Raw genomic sequence first — 20,158 nt, forward strand, 5'->3', positions numbered from 1 at the left:
TGTTCGGCCTCAACCGTGGCAGGAGCATGAACGCGTGCTTTGTCGGGACGGCCCATGGTGTGGCTTCGCTCGAGGGTCCGTAGTAATGGACTGTGGAGAGACCGAGATGTTTTGAAATACGTCGCCATAAAAACCAGGCACCAGGCAGTGCTGTTTTTTCCTAAATGTAATCTTACCACGCTTGCTTTTTTTTCTCTCCTTCGGCTTTTTTCCTACTCCTTCATTGACAGAAATAAATCTTGGTCTATCTCCTGCAGATTAATGTTCCTAAACATCATCTTTTGGGGCTACAGAATCCCAGTCTCCAGAAAGAGAAGGGAATAAGAAGGAGCCAAACCAAAAACCAACCCATTAAAGATTCAGATTTTTTTTTTTATATATATATATATATATGCGTATATTTCAGGTTGGAATCCTTTAGGAGCTGTCTCTATTGGCTGCAGGCACAAATCCATAATTCTAAATGACTGCATGTACATTCTGACATTAGTTTACCAAAAAAGTTGAGAATGATTGGTGTCTTAGGAAGCCTGTTTTATGGCAAGTTACTTGATCATGATTTATTAATTAAGGGGAAAGACGAGCTCTGGAAATAAAGGGTTTTTTAATTAACTGAATCATGACAGGGTAGGTTGTTAAAATCGTATTAAGCAGATATCAGATGTTCTCTGTCCTAGATTGGGTAATCTCATAGTTTCCAATGGTTAGTGAGTGTTTAACCACTGAAGCATGAGGTTTTGATTTTTTTTTTTTCTCCTAAAAGAGTGGATTGTTGTCCACACAATCTTTTTTTGCCATTTTGACCATGCTAACATTTTTTGCTCAGTCTTTGGCTGGCAGATGAGAAAGCTAAATCTGAACACACTGTTCTTGGCAATGAATTGTCTTTCCACTCCTCCAGTCAGTGGTATCATGATTTCCATGTTAAATTATATTTCCTCCTCATTGTGAAGGCACTAGATTTTACACCCATTGTTTCCCAGTTACCTATTTCTCTTGGGCCTTTATGTCCCTGGCACTGTGTAAGTTGCATCAACTTGTGCAATTAGCAGATTTTATCATATCCCTGCTAGTTGCTCCTATCTGGTGCAAAATCTTCACAGCAAAAAGGAAGCAAATGCCCAGCTGAAGAAAGTGTTAACCAGCTGAGGAGCTTTCCAGCAGACTTCACTACCCAAAAGACTTGCAGTGCCATCTCTGGGGACAAGCAGCCCCTGCCTGCGGGGCACCTGCCGCTGACATCCCACTCCCTGGCCTCCACCAGCCCCGTCAGAGCCACGCCGGGGTCTGCAGGAAGGTGCTTTTGCACAGCAATATTCCTGGGTTTTACAGGTTTTAGTTTTATAACAGAAGCCATGATGGTTCACAGTCACCTATTTGATTTTTAGTGCTCTGTAATAACAAAAAATAAGTAATTTTCAAGTGTGACAGCTTAATTTGTCCAGGTTGATGGGTTTATAAAGAATACATCATAAATGCTTAAGGTTCCTTTTGTGTGCAGTGGCTCTCTGTACACTGCCTCCTCCAATACAAACGGATTTCTTTTTCCAAGTTAGCATTTCTTATTTGTACAAGCCCTTAAGTTGTTTGAGTGGCAAGAAATAAAGTGCTCTAATATCCCATTTTGTATCTATAGTAGATAGTCTTGGGTCTATGCCCTAGAACAAGCTGGCCAGCCTCTTGTTGGCCCATTATCTTCCAGACTTCCTGCCCTTAATGGGGACTTGTGGAAGAGGAAAACCCCTTGGAAGGCTGTTCAGTACGTTCCCTTTATGCCAGATACTGATTCTTGACCTGTTTCACGGGCTAGTAATTCCCACTGCTAAAGGCAGGTTCTGACTTGGTAGCAGAATTATCCAACACAATCTGTACCAACAATTTTTTCCTTTGCTTTTCAAACCCCATACAAAGCACTGATGGAAAGTAAGTTTCCTTCCTTTTTCCTGAGTGACACTGCTACAAAGAATGTCAGTCAGAGGTCTCAGCCGTCTTGGGTATATACTTTTTTGGGGCTGTGTTCAGGCTTCATGCATCAAAATAAATTGAGCTGCGCTTTCTGGCAGAAAGCAGAAGGGCTATGTCTGGTGAAATAAAAGCTGTGTGGAGACCAAGATGAAACTATACAGATCTCTGGAGATGTAGTATGTAAGTCTGCCATTCAGCTTTATTTTAATTTGGTTAAAAAATAAATCTTGCTCTTGACAGTCAGCTACTTTAGATTTTAATCAAACCTATCTAGTCTGCATGCTTTCTGCACAAGTACTCAGACTGCTTTGGTTTCTCACTGGATCAGAAATGAAGGACATTTCTTCCTATTAAGCTTGAAATCTGAGCTATGCAGTGTGGGACTTCAAAGTGGGTGTTTTTTCAGGGGTGGGTCAGAGAAATGCAGCTCGTTGGTGACACAAAGAGCTCAGGAATCCTAGCGCCTGATCTGGTCTGAGGCAGTGCTCCCAACTCGTTACCATTGTATGCAAGTTTTGGCATGTCCCATCCGTGCACCCCCCCCCCCCCCCCCCCCCCCGCCCGCCAGGTTTGGTCTTTTATGCAGCGCCATGAGATCAATTCATCTCTGCATCCCCTTCCTCCCTCCCCCCAGAATTTATCTTTAAGCTTCCAGAAAAAAAATTCTTGACATGAGTGTAAAACAGTGGCATATGAACTGAGACAAAGCATATGCCAAGGTACGTTCTGGTCCCACTCGAGCAAGGATGTCAAGTTACACATGGTTATTTTGCAGTTCGGCTCTGTTCTGCACCCTGTTTCTTGCCAGTAGAGCCCTGATTTTGCAAATTTTCATTTCTATAATGACTCAGTGTTTGCTAAATAGGAATGTCCCATGCTTCCCCCCCCCCAAGTTGCATGCTTGAGGATATTCTTTTTCTGTGCTACACAGCGAAGGAGAGGAGAGGAGAGGAAGGGAAAGGACTGGTAGTTTTCAAAATACTATTACAGCTATGATGTTGTTCTCAGAAACATCCTGACTGGAATTTCCCACACTTGCATTTCATGTCTCACCACACAGCCCAAACTAACCCAAACTCTGAGGGATTGTTTTTCATCTCCAGAACTGGTGTTCCTTGATGTAGCTTTTAACTTTCCCACTTCCTGGGTAGTCACTTGATTAAGGTTAGGCGTTGGTAACAGTTTCAAAATCCTTGGTGTCTTTCCTAATATTTGGCTCAGTAATCCAGTAGCCTGCAGACCTGCTGTTGCAGCAGCAAGCGTTTCTGCCGCCTGGAGATGAAAGGCCGTTTTGCGAACTTTTGAGCTGCATCATTTCTTCACTCTGGCACCAGGCGGCTGAAGCAGATGTTGAATGATGGAGGAGGTGGGCTTTTCCCAGCATCAGCTGCAGCCCACCCACTGCAGGTTGTTAATTTGCTGGTCCAGTCAGTCTTGACCCTGAAGTTTGGTTGATGGTTCTTGTGCACCTGCCTGATCAAGCACCTCCCTTCCCCACATCCCGTCTCCTGCCACATCCCTGACTGCTGTTGCTTACGCCGCTGGGACGGCTTTGCAGCGGCAGACCCGCATTTCAGAGGTGCGAGACAAAGCGGATGCGCTGGGAGTACGCCAGATCCACGACGTAGAGCAGCAGGTTCACGTAGGTGAAGATGGCGATGACCAGCTGGCTGTCCCAGGGGCACTTGCCCTTGGCGCAGAGGCTGGGGCGCCGTGGGGAGCCGTACTTGCTGTCAAAGCAGAACACCGGCCAGATGACTGCTGCGCTCATGTACAGCAGCACAGCCCCGAAAGTGTAGACGACCACAGAGCGCTCGAAGGGGAACCACAGCAGGGCAGTCTTACCTGTGACGCTGAAGGCCACTACCACCACTGTCACCACAAAGCAAAAGCTGTAGACAGCCACGCACCACTGCATTGCCACGTATTTGCTATACTGGCTGTCGTTCACCAGTGCCCCAAAGATGATGCAGGCCACGAAGGCCTGTACGATCTTCAGGAGCCCAGAGACGGTGGCCATGTAGCTGGTGACTTGTCCCGGCTTTGCCCTGGTTAGGAACACCTCGGCGGCATACACAACAAACAGGAGGCCTGCGAAGACGCTGGCTGCGATGCGAAAGTCTCTCACCTCACAGCCGATGGGGTAACAGCCGAGCTGGACAAAGTAGAGCGGGTAGATCACTGCGGCCGTGATGGACATGAGTGTGGCGAGCATGGCAAAAGCAGCTGTGAAGTTTCCCCAGGAAATGGTCAGGCAGCTGTGCAGATGCGTGAATTCGCAGGTGATGATGAAGACGGTGATGGCGAAACAGAAGGTCCAGACAAACATGCAGAAAGTGCCGTAGGCCGCGCTGAATCCCCCCTGGTGGGCTACCAGGCTGAACGTGGTGCATCCAAACGTCATCTGCAGCAAACGAGCTATTCCCACAGGGGATGTCACAGCAGCCGTGTTCAGATACGGCCCTCCCGTGCTTTCCATCATCTTTCCAGTCCAGCAAACAATGCACTTAAAGCCCCCCCCCAAATGTCCTTTCAGGCTTCTGCTCCTTTGTCCTGAGTCACACCTGGTACTGGATCGGTAGAGCGGCAGCTCAAATCCCTGACTTGTCTCTACCAGTATCGGTAGGTGCTGCGTGTGACGCTGAGTGTGCGTTTCTGGCAGCCTCTCATCAGCGCAGACTTGCCGGCTGCAGGGAGGTTACTAGCTGGCTCTGCCCACTGGCTGCAATCTCAGGGTGCTGCGATCAGTTTGCTCCGCTTTCTCAGGTCTGAAACCTGCCCCGTGTTCTGTCCTTTCACCGTCTCCTTCCCCACATGATGGCGGAAAGGATCACTTTCTCCCTGGAGGTTGACATTTATTCCATTTTAGCTCTGCAGCTGTAGCTCTCTGCTGCGCTGTTTGCAGGAACCTAGGAGTATAAATAGGGGCTATATTAATAGTTCTGGAATGAGTCCTGCCCCCCGCTCAACTGCCATGAGCGGGTGTTATTTAACACTGAAACTGCAAGCTCTGTCAGAGGCTCTTGATTATCCTTCTGCTATTCCTCTAGAAATGTTTGGGTCACTGGAACACTCTTGTTCTCCCAGCAGCCACCCCACACCGTGGGGGCTGTCTGTGGAAGGGGGCTGCGATCCAGCCATGCTGCAGAAAAAGGAGCTGAGTCCTCCAGACCAGACCCAAGGCCCCCTGAGCAGGGACAGAAGTCCAAAGGCATCACTAGCCCTATAAAAGGATTTAGGCCAGAGGCTATGATAAAAGCTGACTCACTTTGCTCCATTTGATCTGGAGCAGTAATATATGTACCTGCTGTGAAAAGCCCTGCTGTGCTTTGAGCATTAGTGAGAGCATGCGGCTGTGAGGATTTTGAGCACCCGTCCTCACTATCTCCTTAAACTCTTCCCTGTCTCTGTTTTACTTATATGGGAACCAGTTATTCTTGTATTATTCTTGTATCTCTGAATGCCAAAACCAAATACAATTGTAAAAAAAAAAAAAAAAAATTGCTTTGATATTCTTAACTCTGTTTTGGAACACAGATTTCAATATATAGTGTCAAACCCTCCCTCCTGTTGGATCAAAGCTTTCCCAGGTAGCCATTTTTGGTAAACATTTCCCCAGATTTGGTCTCTACCCAAAAGTTTCTTAATTCTAACTCTAAAAGCCCCAAAGAAAATTTCTGAGGTAGTTTCAGAATAGGAAAAATGAAAACCACAACATAGTAGAAAAATTCCTCATTTGCCTCATGGCACCATTGCTGACTCCTCACCTGCAGACCAGCTCTCACTGTGCTGGTCCCAGTGTGGAAACAGGATCATCCCAGGAGCTCTGCACAGGTGCCAGGAGTCAGCGTGACTGAGGGCCAGCCCAGCCCAGAGCCTTAAAACGTTCTGAATGGTTCAAGGTAGTCATCAGCTGTGCTGATAAAGCCTGTAACTTCCTAACTGGGAATTATAATCAACCCTTATGCTTGGTAACAATAATAATTGCTTAATATAATTGTTTCATATTCATATGTTAACGTAATGATGTGACACCCACCAATGAATCGCCACATGCAGTGCTAGATACTATAAAGAAGAGCTGACAAAAGAAAGTGTCTGCTCCAATTTATGATCTTAGCATGCAATTCTGGGGCAGCCTGGGTTTGGTTTGTCCAGGTGAAGGATGCTGCTCCCCTTTCTCCCATGACCCTTCCTTATGCTGTGCCTGGGGACTCGGACGGGCTGGTTTGGGGAGCTCAGACAGCTGAAAGCTCCCAGACCCCCTGGAAGAATACCCTTTCTCAGCAGTTTGCTGCCTGCAAGGTCTGCTGGCACCAACACTGCTGGCAGGCAGGACCACCACCTGGGATGTGTGACTGCAGCCGCTCACGCTGCTGGGAAGCACGCCTTTACGTGAGTATCTGCTTGGATAAAATGGGCTTTGGAGGTGACGCAGCACGTCCAGTTTCTGGCTGCTTGTTCCCACCCCCCACCCTCCTCCCTTGCTTTTACGCATCTTGCCTACACAACTGCTCTGCAAGCTGGATCAGGATACTAATGTCAGATTTAAAAAAGAACAGCAGAAAACTTGCACCTGACAGGGATTATTTTTAACCTGGAGTCATCACTGGTCTGATTTACACTGCAGATGTGCGTGCTTGTATCCACACAGCAGTGGCATTGACAGACAGAGCAGCCAGGGCCAGGGGTTTGGACAGGATCTATTTAAGCTAGTATTGCTCCTGCAAGTCACTTGTGATCCAGCTGTGGATTAAGACAAGAGACAAATAGAGACAGACATAGGTTACAGTAGGATTGCTTATGGTGAAAAGCAGTGGCTACAGCACTCCAGCAGCTCACAGTCAGCATTTTGTAGGCCAGGAATAACTTTATGGAATGATTCACATGAGAACAGTACAAATTTTGTGAATGTTAAGATAAAATGTGCCTACCTTCAGCTTTGTCACCGTCTTGTAACTTCAGTGTCTCTTTCATGAAAATCCCTCCCATTTTCCTTAAAAAGACCTCTGGTGCTGAATGTAGAAAACCTGCATTCATTTGGGGTGGAAGTTGCACCATTAGCATCACAACAACCAGGAAACGCAGCAAGAGAGCCAAGGAGCTCCAGGTGAACATGATCTCACCCTGAGGTCTTGCCCTTCCTGACTCTCTGTGATGTTAATCCTTCACCTCTAGCAGAAGTTTTCCAGACTTGACTGGCAGTGTGTTACTGTCTGTAGTGTGGCGTGTCCTGTAAAACAGAGGGGCTGTGTTAAAAGGCAAAGTTATTGCTGCTGTTGGACTCTCACTCATCCTGTCCAGGGACACAGCTTTGCTGTCCCTGTGCAGTCTCAGCACTCCATCAGTGATGCTCTATTGCACCTGAACACAGGTGAGATCACACTCATCATTTTTCTTCTTAAGCCCTAGCAGGAGCCCCTCTAGATCGGCCCCTGCCCCCCCCCCCCCCGACACTCCCCATTGTAGCATTTGGCTACAACTGTACCACACTGCCTACATGGAAAAGTGAGGCAAAGTTTATTCAATACTTATTATATGACAGTCAAGCAGCTGTACTGAACTCCAGTTGCAGAAGAGCTATTTTACAGTTTATAGCCCACTGTGTTATTGCTTATACCGTAACTTGCTGTATCACCTCCCATCTGACCAGAGGACCCAGCACACTCAGGAGCAGAGGGCAAAGGGACGCTCCATGTCAAGGCACGCTTGAGGACAACTGCTTGAAAGGCCCTGGTGCCACAGGCTGATCATCACAATCCTCCCAGCTGCCCTGCACGCTGTGACCCATCAGCGATGCCTGGGCACAGAGCAGGGCTGGTCCTGCTGCTGGGCTTCCACTTCTCATGAGAAATGGTGCCACTCCAGAGAGGCCTCAGCACTGGGAGGCAGTGCTGGCAGAGCACAATGGTCCCCAAAATGAACGGCCGGCAGGAGCAGTGCACCAGATGGACCACTGCCTTCTGCAGGGGTGTTGGGTTTGAATGTGCAGGTCTCTGGCTTCTGTGGATCCCCAGGGCCTCTGGGTGCTGCCAGCAGTCTTGTTTCCCAGCATCTTACAGATGCACTGCCAAAGCACTTAAATTTTCCTTTTCACTTTAAAAACGTGTAAGCCGATCTCAAATAGAAGGTCATGAATTAGAAACCCACCACTTCTTGCACCCCATCACCTCAGCTTGTTGCACTGCTCCTTTGAGACCCTGTTCTGCTAAACAGGGAAGAATCTGCCTGCACAGTTTAAGGTTTGCTCTGAAAGGAGATCCAGAGCCACAGACATTTGCTGGTGAATGGCATGGGCAGCTTTGCAATCAAAATAAATGTTGAGAAGCCCACGTGCCCACACATCAGACCAGTGGCTCCTAAACGGGAAGTCACAGCATCTTACAAAGAAGTGAGACGCTGATTGGCACAGAAGAGACCATGGCTACTAAACTGTCCAGATTTTTAGCCTGGGTTCCACGCAAGACTGCCAGGAGGACAGAGTAGCAAGGACTAGCGTGGGGGACAAAAGCTTGATCAGCTGCTCCATGGCTGCAGCAGAGGCTATGGAATAGAGGAAGCAGCAGCAGCAATCCTGTCCCACTGCTGCTACCACCTTCTTGCAGTGTTTTCACAGTAATGACGCTGCCTCCAAGTTGCTTGTCTAAGGAATGGGGTACCTTGCCCCCAGAGCAGCCCTTCTGTGTCTTTCCTCTCTACAGCACAGCACGTCCTCCTTGCAGCTGCCCCCAGTCCAGAACAGAGCTCCAGCTGGTAAGACTGGGAGAATGTAATTGTCCAAGGTCTCCACTGTATCACGGCTGGGTTTGGTGCGCATTACTTGATCAGATCTGCAGTCCTTCTCTGTGAGGGCTGAAGAGTGGGTTATCTGTGTAGGAGTTAGTTTCTCTCAGGCCCTGTGTATTAGCAGTGATTCCTGCAGCGAATAGAGGCCCGGGGTCTACCCTCCAGCTCATGACTGAAACTGCTTACATGCCTGATGCCCACGTCTGGACCCGTAGTCATGCAGTGCAAATCCATACATTCTGCTATCAGCTTTTGACTTCTTGGTTGCATTTTAATTCTGGCTCAATCATGTGATGCTTTTGGTGACAATTTTTCCCTCTTGGAGGGAAAGCATCTCATCTAGTCACAAGATCTGAGAGCATAAACACGTGGTACTGAATTCTTCCAGTCTTGCCCTTTTTGCCACTGGCTTCCACACAGCAGATGTCACTGGGGATGAACTTAGAAGCGCCAGCTTTACAAAGGCTTGGGAAAATTATATTTATTGCACAAGTACAAGAAGTAGACAGCTGGAAATTACTTCCTGGGTTACAGATTCTGGTTTCCAGCTACGACTTGCAAGCAAATTGTATAATTTTTCTAATAAATTAGCCAAGTTCCCCTTTAAAAATATTTCTGAGACTTCTCCCTGTTACACATTTTAAAAGACTGTTGCAGAGGTACACTAAGCTACAAGAGTGATCCCTGACTCCCAGGGATTTTTTCCTGTGCTTGCAAGGAAAATATCCCCTCTGAATATTCTTCGCCTTTTAGAAATTAACCTTTGAATTAATGTTTTAGATATACAGGTAACCAGTTCTGCAAAAAGTATTCCAAACTTCAGCAGTGGTATTTCTACTTCACTGTTTCCTAGTAGAAATACATCGCTGGACACAGCTTAGGGCACTTGCCTATCTACAGGTGCATCATCTTGTGTAGAGTCATTTTGCAAACAACTGATACCCACAGTAGTTTCCCTTGGTGCTCCCAGTTGATGAACTAGTGCACAGCAGAAATTCTGGCTACTGCTCAAGTACCAGCACTTTGACTGACTCCATGTGACTCCAGCCCTCAGAGGAATCCCATCTTCCTGTATGCTTTTCCAAACCTATGTACTGAAGAAGCCTCTCAACTTAGTGGCATGAAAAATCTAATTAGAACAATTTTACTTTTATACCCAAGTCATTAAAACATAAAGGGTATCACTAATCCCTAGACTGATCATAGGGAAACTCCACTGATAGTTTTCCTGCATTTCAGTTCTGCTGGGAGCACCATTCATTTTCTCTTTAGCTACTTTTTAATCTTAAATGTATACTAAACACATCTTGCACAGCAGGACAGCTGATTTCCTGTGTGGTACTGCCTGCCTGTTTGCTGAAGTCCATGAAAAGTAACCGAATAACTCCAGTTTTGTTCTTTTGGGGGTTTACCCACCTAAGACAATGGATCTTAAAAACAGCACTATTCTTTTAACCTGGCAAGACCCATCTTGAAAGTGCATGGGATTTTTGTAGAATTAGGCCCCAATTTTCTGTAACCATTTATACAAGTGCAAGCAAATGCGAAGTCGGTGTCAAGAACTTCTGCAGAACGGATGTAAATTATGCTCCTTGTGCAGGTTTGTCTACACCAGCTGCAGTACGCTACAGCATAAAGCTTTTCTGCAGCTGCCTGTGTGCTTTCCCCCCCAAGGAATGGTATCTCGCTCCCTCCAGCTTCAGTCATACATTCCTGATCCCTCCCTTGATCTCCTCCCATTGCCATCAAAGGGGATTCTCTATGTTCTGAGGTGGGTGTGTTCGCAAATGACTAGAAGAATAGAAATATGTTGGTGCTTGTCTTGTGTTCTCTGCCTTTTATGTTCCAAATGCTCCCCATTTCAAGACAGGACAGACGGTCTGATCAAACATTTCTCTCACTAGACCTCTGCTGCAAAACCAGATCTCCCTGCACCTTAAAATGCAGTGCCCTGGAATACCTGGCAAATCAGTTAAGCTGAAAATGCTGTGCAAGTACGCAAACATCAGATGCTGGGTGAAAATCTCTGTACTTAGACCTCATATTACAACCTCTTCATCAGAGAAACAATGACAAAGCATACTGCAAGGGGAACGCAGAAGTCTAATTAATACAAAATATCAATACCACCCTCAGCCCTCTCCCAGGCACAAGTGATCATAAGGATAACCCATCCAAATGAGCAGCATATACAACTTTACAAAGACATATGTATGGTTCTCTGGTCAGCCCTTATAAATAGCGTTTTACATATTAAAATAAATATGTCCACGTTGCCAAAGTAGCAAGAGGTTTCTTCGTTATTTAAAAAAAATATGTTACAAAACAATATCATTTATATTTCTTGCTTAGTTTAAAAAAAAGTAATAAAAAAGTCATTTTATAAAATAATACGAAAGTAAATTGAGTACAAGAGTGTCCATCCCTAGCACATGTCCTGGGTTTGTATGTTACGACTCATCATGAGACGCTGACCTCCAGGAAGTCATGTAATCATTCCTTCACTTCTAGTTGGACAAAAGAAATCCAGTGCTTGCTTTTTTCACCACTTGTATCAAGTCCATGATGTAAAATTCATGGCAAGGGAAGAAGTCCTAGACCTGGGGAAGGTTCTCATTGCTGCTATTTATGGCTTTCCTACTCCCTGTATCAGATTGCCTTGTGTAACACAGAAAGATGATGTGAATGGCCAAAACTGAGCCCTGGAGTTTGGAGGTAACGAGTTCCAGTCAAATAGTGTAAGCAAGAAATTGCTTTTTTTTTTTCTTGACACATCCTAAGTGTGCAAGAGTGTGGGAGCATGTGGGCGTGTACAGGTTTGAGCATGCATGGGTGTGAGCGTGCATCTGCCTGCATGAGCGTAAGGAAGAAGATTAGAAAGTGTGGGAGAAGGGCTTAGAGTCTCCTCCTGATCTAATCTCTCTGCCCCTCTGAAGACCCCTTCCTAGTTACCACTGCTGAGCATCCCCAGAAGTTTACTGGGCTCCAGGCCCTGTTGCTGTGCCATCTTCTGAACATCAAAACCCATGTGCATGAGGAACTGGATCACATTCATCTCCTGCCCTGTGAACTGGTCCCTGATAGTGGGGCACGAGGGGTTGCAGTGAGGCCATGGACAGCTGTCAATCAGATGAATTGGGCAGCCTTTCAGAGGGGCCTTCCCATTTTTGTTGCTCTCATGTAGGCTCCGATCCCAACAGTGCAGGGCACGGGGTAATGATGTCCCCTTCACCTGGATGTCTGTCCAGTGACTGAAAAGACAAATCGTACAGATTGTATCAGAAGGGTCAGGCTGTCAGGACTGGTTAATTCCTCTACCATTTCCCTGTTGACCTTTCATAGAATCTGTAAAAGCACTCACTTGCGTGTAATGATCTCATGAGACAAACAGGCAGGAGCAAAGCTAGCGCTAAAGGAAAAAAGGAAACATAGATTAGGTCTTGGAAGGACAAAGTAACTCCTGATAAACAGAACCTTCCGGACTAGGTAGAAAGTGGAATTTTTGCTGCCCCTGGCAAGATTTTTAGAAACAGCAGTTACTATCATGATTCAAAACCTGACTGGACTGGAAAGTATCCAGAAGAAAAGGGGCTCCATCCTGCCTAACAGTGCACATTTGCAACATTGAATACCTGCTCTTGTATGAAGCAAGTAAGGCACATTAACGGTTCCTCCTCTGTTGTCTCATCAACTCTCTGGATGTTTTATGAACAGTACTTTTCAAAACATCCCTGTGAAGTTAATGGCTGTGCAATGGCAAGAGTCTCAGACCTCACCTTGGAGGTAGGAAAGGAAAAAACCACATTCTTATTGATAACAAAGGGTAGCTGATAATTGTGAAGCTGAAAATTACTTTGTACTTATCCAGAAATGAAAAAGGCAAGATTCTTGATGTACACAAACTAACAGTTACCAAATTTAGAACATTTGTTTCTGCAGAGATCTAAGAAATGCTGCTAGGATACTGGATAAGAATGTCTCTTAGAAATAAACATGCCAGGTTTTCATCAATTAAATACTTACGTCACATCCTTTAAGGTGTTTCTCAGCTCCCTACCCAGATTCTGGATGTAGAGCCACTGCCCTTCCTGAACAGGCTGGCCAGTGAGGTGTACATTGTCTACAGTAAGTTGGGCCTCATCAAAGAGCCACTGGACAACAAAGACTGGACCTAGGAAGACAAAATTTGGAAAAGGGATTGCTCTAACTTAGCTGCGGATACAGAGGAAACCCTATAATCCATTTTATCTCTCCTCTGATACTTACATCGAAGAGTGGGGTAAATCTTATATCCAAAAAAGCAATTCCATTCCTCTCCCTCTTTAAACTGCAGCTTACAGCGTTCAGGAACAATACCATTCCAATACCTAGAAGACAAAGCAGTAACAGAATGAAAGGCATAGTGCAATCTTAACAACAGCCTTTCCATATCCCAGTCTATTTCTGTTCTCATTATACTTCCAGCTTATCGACACCAGAGTTCTTTCTTGGCTACATTGTCCCATCAACACATTTTAGAGCATCTACACCTGCACACATTCTTTTGCCTGTCTAGATTTTAAATTACTGTCTTTTCCAATAAAATAATTGAAAAATCACTGATGTAGATGATGAAGACTCTTTAAGTATCAAAATTAAGATAGAGAAAGAGGACATCTTCTCCACACTCTAACCTCTTACAAGTGTACTTTAAAGCATCTGATTGTACCTTATTCCTCTTCTGATGGCTTCCGTTGGAGCACATGTTATGGTATCAATACAGTCAGTTCTGCGATACTGTTTATTATCCAGGAACCATCCAGAGTCTGCCAAGCCTCGAACCTGAATCCCTTGATAACCCATCTCCTCCAGCTGCTCTGCCACTCGATCCACATTCAGGAGCACTCCTGTCCCTCCAGCACTGCAACAGCAATGTTAATACTGCAGTCATGAAGCACACACAGCTATTAAATGGCTGCCTTGCATATGCATCCTCTCATAGCAGTGACACTCTGTAAACAACTTCATCTATCCGCAGGACTACCCACTACTAACTTGCTAGTCACCAAATTATTTCCTTGCTTTGCAAAACACTCAGAAATAAAGCCAGCGCTGAGTAACAATCCGATACCTCAGAAACCAAATCCTGTTCTTATTCTTTCTTCTGGGAGATCTATATGCTTTATATCATTTGCAAGAGGTTTGGCAGCTCAAAAACTGAAAGAATCTGAAGTGAGACAAATTCACCCTTTGCAACTTCTATATTACACCCCTGTGTAACATATGCTGAGTGTACCATAGCTTTGCACAACATAGCACGATTCAGAGCATCTGCGTCAAGCAAGTCTGATTTTTTAATTCAGATGTGCTGAATTGATTCACAAGAGGCATGCGTCTCATAGTGTGGGCCAACAGGACCCAGAATTCTTGATGCAGGGAAGAATGAACACATTCACTCCATCTTGCAAAGCTTTTACCTTGTTGTTATTTTCTCCATTTTCTCCTAAGTGTACCTGGACCAAAAGCTGAGGAAATATTGTATCATGCCCTGTTGTGCCACTTAGAAGAGAAAACAGAAGAGATACAGGGTTTGCTGTGTTAGTGTTACTGCATTCCTAAAAGAATTTTTTCAGGAGCTGCTGAGACCTCCTCCCTAACAACTTTCTACTGTGGAAATCTCCCATCTTCACCACAGGAAATCTTGTAGATACCTACCTGCTCCCTGCTAGCAGCAACACTTTCGCAGTGCTAAGACCTTTTCCCACCAGCTCTTTTATAACCTCCTGAATGATCAGTGCTCCCATGAAGGCATATTCATCTGGAAGAGATAGCTCAGTGTCAACAAAACGGTTTCTTATCCAGGCTAAGACTTTTGCTTCCTGTCCACAAATGCTTAAGAACTTACAAAGAGATTATGAACCTAAAACCAGGCTCATTTTCTCCACCTGTATCAAGTACACCTAACAAGAGATACTCCCCCTCATACAAAACTTGCTTCCCTGAAAGCGAATAGAGAGTGAACAGAATACACAAGAACACAAGCACACCTTCCTACAACAGTGATTAGGAACTGCTAAACTTAGAGAGTGAAAACAAGAAGGAAGGCGCTGGGACCCTTTCTCTATAAATGAGGAACACGCACACCTTCCTACCACCTGGAATCTCAGTTCCAACTTACTGCATCCCTTTTTTCCCAGTCATAAAGCCAATTCAGACACGCAATGTTTCACAAAATGTTACACCTACATAGACCGCTACTTCCTCAGCACCACCAAAAGGCAGCCATGATTGCTGAAATGTAACTGCTTCATAGGAACAATCGGAAGAAGCCATGATGAAGTGAAAAAGGCCCTTACTGTGACAAAAAGTGTATCCGTGGTATCCACGAGTGGTCATCAAGTGACACGGTGCCTGGTTTAAGGCCAGAACTCACAACTAACTCAAAGAAAAGCATTAACCTCCTGCCTTTTTCAGCGCCACATTACAGACCATCTTAGGCCAAATTCTTTTGTTCACAGGAGCATCTATCAACAGTAATTCCATTCGGGTCAAAGAAAACTCTTCATGAACAAGTGAGAGGAGAACTAAGCCCCTGGTGTTTCTATAGACATTACTGCACCCAGACACCAATCCTACTTAAGTTGGGGAACCCAGAGAAGTACATGAGGTAGAACAATTCATTTGCATGAAATCCAGCTTAATCTGGAAGAGGACTCCTTTAAGCAGACTCCCAGAGTTCCGTCATCATCAAAATGACAGCCGATGGCAATGCATGTATTAAGATGAATTATTCTTCATTTCCCAAAGAAACCTGCAGACAGCTTTAGCCTGACACATGACAGCTCCTTTCAAAGGCCACATATCCTCGTGAAAGAAGTCTGAAGCTAAATTCACTGCACTTGCCTCTCAGATCAGCAAAGCAAAGTTGCATGCGACAAACCATGGTTCCTCAGCTACACCATTTAATTTGCTGTGTGCTGGAACCTGGAGATTCATCTGAAAGGAATTTCGTTCCTCTAATCCTTGCACACTGCATCAGTGTAACATCTCTGCAAGCAGTGGCTCTGAACTATGTCAAAACAGCCTGAGCTAAAGAGATCAGGATGTTTTATCTGGAAGTAGCTTGATATTCCTTCCTGCCCTTCAGCAAGAAAAAGCCTGTTCTTCATTCACGCAGTTTCACAGAAGTCTGGCCATATCCTTTAATGTGCGATGTCTGGGGCAGCAACAGCCCATCAGCAACACTCACTTTTCTCAGACTTGGAAGAGGCACCGCTCCAAACATCACTTGAGCAATAAGGGATGAATCTGTAATAGAGAGCTGTGTGAGTACTGATGGTCCTTTGACATGCAAGGAGGGGTGAGGAAAGGGTCAAGTAAGTGGAAGAAAATTAAACCCTGGGGAGGGGAAAAGGGAAGAGTTTCTTGTCCAGTTAGACAACTTACCTTCTTGCACACCAAGTGACAATTATAACTGTCTTGAACTTTCTCCTGAACACTGGTAGCTTTACTGAGTTAAATCAACCAATAATGTGTCTTTTATCAATCTAATTGAAGCACTGAGTTCAGTGGACAGAACGATGGGCCAAGATTTTGCTCTTAGCTGTCCCACTGATATGGTGGATGGCCTGCCACAGGGAAACTCTTTGTGCTTCAGTTTTTCACATGAAAAATGAGAAGACCTTGTCAAGGCAGTGTAAATGCTGACTGCAGCCACTGGAGGTTTTTGCAGGAATGAAGTTATCTTCCCATTTTTGTCTCCGGCTTGCAGAATGCAAATTAACATCCCTCTCTTCTGCTTTTCCCTCCTCTATAGATGCATATATCAACTGGCGTCTTTCTCATTTCTCTTTGAACCAGAAGAGCTGTTCCACATTCCTCTCAAATTGGCAAATGTGTAACATACTATCAGCCCACCACTCACAACAGTATTTGCCACTTCATCTATTTGAGAAGGCTCTCTAAGCTATCCCCAGTTTTTCTTCGTTAGATCACCCCAGAACTCCAAGGAGACTGGACTTAAGTTTCTCCAGACCTTGCCAGCGCTACTTGTTAGAGAGCTGAACTAGAACAAATGAGGAAACATACAACTTCCTCTCACAAGTGTTAGTCTTAATCTGTCTTTGTAGCATTCTTGCTAGCCTAAAAGGCAGGAGATGCTGTTTAAGTATAAACCTATTTCCCTTCGTTGTCCCTCCTTACACCATGTTTGCATTCCACCAGTGGGGATTTTCTTCTGGCTGTGATGACAGGATCCCGGTTCCTGCAGATGGGCACAAAGAAACAAGAAATGTACAGATGACGGTCTATGACTTCAGAGAAACCATATGAGCTTCATGCGGGATCTCTGACCACACAGAAGACAAACATCCATGATGGAATACACTGGTAAGGCAAGGGGAAGGAACATTTCTAAATTTCCCCTTAGGCAGATGTGACTTCCAGAATTTGATTCCTGCTAGAGATGAGGCTTGTCTAGAAGCCTCTTGTAGTACAGAAAAGTGACACATTCTTAAAATTAAGTACTTCCTCAAAAATCAAATCCTAGCAGGTAAATACCAATATATGCAATTATAAGACCTGTGCAAGTGGCAGAGGTTTAGGTACTCGGAAAGCTGGAGCATAAGCAGCAAGAATGAAGGGAGAAGCTCAGCATTTCTGTGCTGACTCAGGAGCCCGGTGGTCCGGAGCGTGGGTGTCCGGGGTGCTAACTCCACCTTATGGGTGACACTGAAAAGACGCTACAAATACTTTACGTATGCACCAGATGTATGCTTTCACACAGAGAACCTCTGTAGTTGGTTAAGTGACGTTACGCAATTGTAAACGGGGAAAAGGTGGAACCACACAGCTCCAGGTAAAAGCCCAGACAGTTAATCTGATTTCTCCCTATGCACATAGGGCCAGTCCTACTACAGGCAAACACACCCCCCCAGCGCAGTGTGCAAGGAAGTGCATCTGTCCTGACGAGCAGAGGACGAGGCCCAAGAACAGTTCTTCCGACACGACTAACAGAAACACAAAGTCTCTTTAAAAAACAAAAAACTAAAACACAGCTCTGAAGATCCCAGCAGGTTTGTGAGTACGTGCATGCCTTTAAAGCAGAGAGAGCATATTGGCCAGAGTTCCAAAGACCAGTACTGTCTACCGGTGATAACCCAACGTCCAACCGCACGTGCACATCTCCGCTTCTACAGCTTTCCCAGAGAGCAGAGACGCACGCTCGTTCGGGCGTCCTCTGGCAGGAGCGAGAGCCCGTCCGTGCCGTGACGCCGCGCTAGCGCCGGGGCAGGAGCGGTCACACAGCAGCGACCACGCGCCTGCGATGCCGCCGACCCCGTGGGCGGCTGCCCCGGCCCGGCCCCGCTTCCTCGGGGGCTGCCCCGCCGGGCAGAGGGGGACGACTCACCCACTCGGGTCGCGGGCCACTCCCTGGAGCTCATGAGCCTCCGCATGGTGTCGTAGCGGGTGTCGCAGTTCTCCCTGTTGAAGCAGTACCACCCTCCTGGTGAGGGGAAGAGAGGGGGTCAGCCGCCCCGCCCGGCGCTGGGCCCGCGGGCGGGGGGCCGGGCCGCGGCGGGCGACTCCGAGGGGCCGCTGGAGGGGCGCGGGCAGGCCGGGGGCCGCGGCGGAGCGGAGCAGAGCGGGCGACGGCCGAGGGAAGGCGGCCGGCGGCGGGGGCCGGGGCGTCGAGGGCAGCCGGGGGCCGCCCCCCCTCTGCCGAACCCCGCCCGGCGCGGGGGGACGGGAACGGGGACGGGGATGGGGACGGGACGGGACGGGACCCACACGAGGCGCCGGCGCTCACCTTCCAGGAAGAGCAGCCACCGCCGACTGCCCTTGGACTCCTTGAGGTAGTAGCTGAGGACAAACAAACAGGAGGCGGCGCGGCGTTAGCGGGAGCCGGGCCCGACCGCAGCGCTTTGATGCCCGCCGGGCCGGGGCGCCGGGGCTGCGCCGAGTGTTTGGGCAGAGCGCAGGGGCGGCGGCGGCGGAACGGGCGCCGGCGGGCGGCGGCGCTCGCGGCCGCCAAGACAAGCGCCTCGGGCCGCTGCCGCCGCCGCCGCCCGGGAGGCGCTCGCTGCACCTGTCGCCGCCGCGCCGCGCGCCGCCGCGCGGTGGCGCCAGAGCCCTCGGGGCCGGGGCGGGGGGAGCGCGCGGCGGGCCGGGGCCGGAGCCGGGGCCGGGGCCGGGGGCCGGGACTCGGGGAGCGCGCGGCCGGGGCCGGGGCCCCGGGGCATCGGCGGGGGGCCGCGGCGAGGCTGCCGGCGGGCGGCTGCGGGGCAGCCCCGGGGCGGCGCGGAGCCGGCCGGCGGGGCGCCGTGCGGAGCGGAGCGGAGCGCGGCGCGGGGACTCACCCGGCCGGGCTGCCGTCGTTGCAGGTGACCGAGGCGTTGTGCAGGAGGTGCAGGCGCAGGTCGTGCGGCAGCGCCTGGGCCGAGCAGGGGTACAGCGACTGCGCCAGGCTCTTGACCTGCGCCATGAAGCTGTCCATGTTGCCCTCCACGGCGGTGAAGTCCAGCGGGAAGCTCTCGGCCGCGGCCGCCGCCGCCGCCTCGCCGCGCTCGCGGGCCGCCGGGCCCCGCCGCCGCCAGCCCTTCCTGCCCTCGCCGCCGGGCCCGGCGTGCAGCAGCCCCAGCAGCAGCAGGAGGTGCACGGCCGCCGTGCCCATCGCCGCCCGCCGCCACCCGCCGCTCGCCGCGGCGGCAGCAGCAGCCAGCCCCCGGCGGCGGGCAGCGCCGCCCGCGCTCCGCCGCGCCCCGCCGCGCCGCCCGCGGGGACGGGGGTCGGCGGCGGGCGGCGAGGGCGGCGAGGACAGCGCCGGCGGCGCGGGCTCGGCGGCGCGGCTGCCGGCGCAGGAGCCCGCCGCCCGCTCCCAGGCGGCGAGCATGACAGAGGGGCACGGAGTGCGCGGGGAGCGCGCCGGGGGCGCCGCCAGCCCGGGCGCCGCGTGGGGCAGCAGCCGGCCAGCCCCCGCCCTGCCCTGCCCTCCGCCCCCTCGGAGCGAGGCGGAGGGAGCGGGGGGTCTGCGCCGCGCCGCACCGGCACGGCGCGGCGGGCCGCTCCGTCGGGGCGCGCCCCGCGCCCGCCGGCGCCGCCATCGCCGCCCCTGCCGGCGCCGGGGCCGCGGCGGCGGCGGCCGGCGGCGCCCGCCAGCCTCGCCCGCAGGGCGGCGGGGGCGCGGGGCGGCCTCTCGCCGGGACCGGGGCTCCGGGGCCCCGGGGCCGGCCCTGGGGGTCGGGCCGCGCGGGCGCGAGGACCCGCACGTGCCAGTCCCCCGCGGCGGCGCCCCCGGCCCGCGCCGCCCCCCCCCCCCCCCGCTGCCCCCCCACTCCCCCCGCGGCCCCGACGGCGGCTCCTCCCCGGCTCCACGTGGGCGGTGCCGCCCGTCCCACCCCGCGGGACGTGCCACCCCCGCGCCCCCCCG

At 49.5% G+C, this 20,158-nt stretch overlaps 2 protein-coding genes across 2 annotated transcripts; both read right to left on the bottom strand.

The window, feature by feature from the left end:
* Nucleotides 1-1,432: 1,432 nt before the first annotated feature.
* On the bottom strand, nt 1,433-4,874 carry MYADML2 (myeloid associated differentiation marker like 2). Its single transcript, XM_030016251.2, has one exon. The coding sequence runs from the start codon at nt 4,445-4,447 to the stop codon at nt 3,539-3,541; it is 909 nt and encodes a 302-aa protein (XP_029872111.1). The 5' UTR covers nt 4,448-4,874; the 3' UTR covers nt 1,433-3,538.
* Nucleotides 4,875-10,763: 5,889 nt separating this feature from the next.
* Nucleotides 10,764-19,428, bottom strand: NOTUM (notum, palmitoleoyl-protein carboxylesterase). Its single transcript, XM_030015682.2, has 11 exons — nt 19,089-19,428; nt 18,539-18,591; nt 18,140-18,235; nt 16,933-16,993; nt 15,980-16,038; nt 14,446-14,548; nt 13,460-13,651; nt 13,018-13,118; nt 12,775-12,922; nt 12,113-12,160; nt 10,764-12,002 (listed from the first exon to the last, which is right to left on the bottom strand). Exons 1-11 carry the CDS (start codon nt 19,400-19,402, stop codon nt 11,696-11,698), a joined length of 1,482 nt encoding a protein of 493 aa, XP_029871542.1. The 5' UTR covers nt 19,403-19,428; the 3' UTR covers nt 10,764-11,695.
* Nucleotides 19,429-20,158: the final 730 nt, after the last annotated feature.

This window comes from Aquila chrysaetos, chromosome 5 (genome assembly GCF_900496995.4).
Source record: "Aquila chrysaetos chrysaetos chromosome 5, bAquChr1.4, whole genome shotgun sequence".
Classification (NCBI taxonomy): Eukaryota; Metazoa; Chordata; class Aves; order Accipitriformes; family Accipitridae; genus Aquila; species Aquila chrysaetos.

Excerpts from the sequence above, each read along its gene's own strand:
- MYADML2 (XM_030016251.2), bottom strand. The coding sequence starts at position 4,447 with ATGATGGAAAGCACGGGAGGGCCGTATCTGAACACGGCTGCTGTGACA.
- NOTUM (XM_030015682.2), bottom strand. The coding sequence starts at position 19,402 with ATGGGCACGGCGGCCGTGCACCTCCTGCTGCTGCTGGGGCTGCTGCAC. Across the intron at positions 18,236-18,538 it reads GTGGCTGCTCTTCCTGGAAG|GAGGGTGGTACTGCTTCAAC; the intron begins GTGAGCGCCGGC and ends TCCCCTCACCAG. Across the intron at positions 14,549-15,979 it reads CTCTTCCAAGTCTGAGAAAA|ATGAATATGCCTTCATGGGA; the intron begins GTGAGTGTTGCT and ends TATCTCTTCCAG.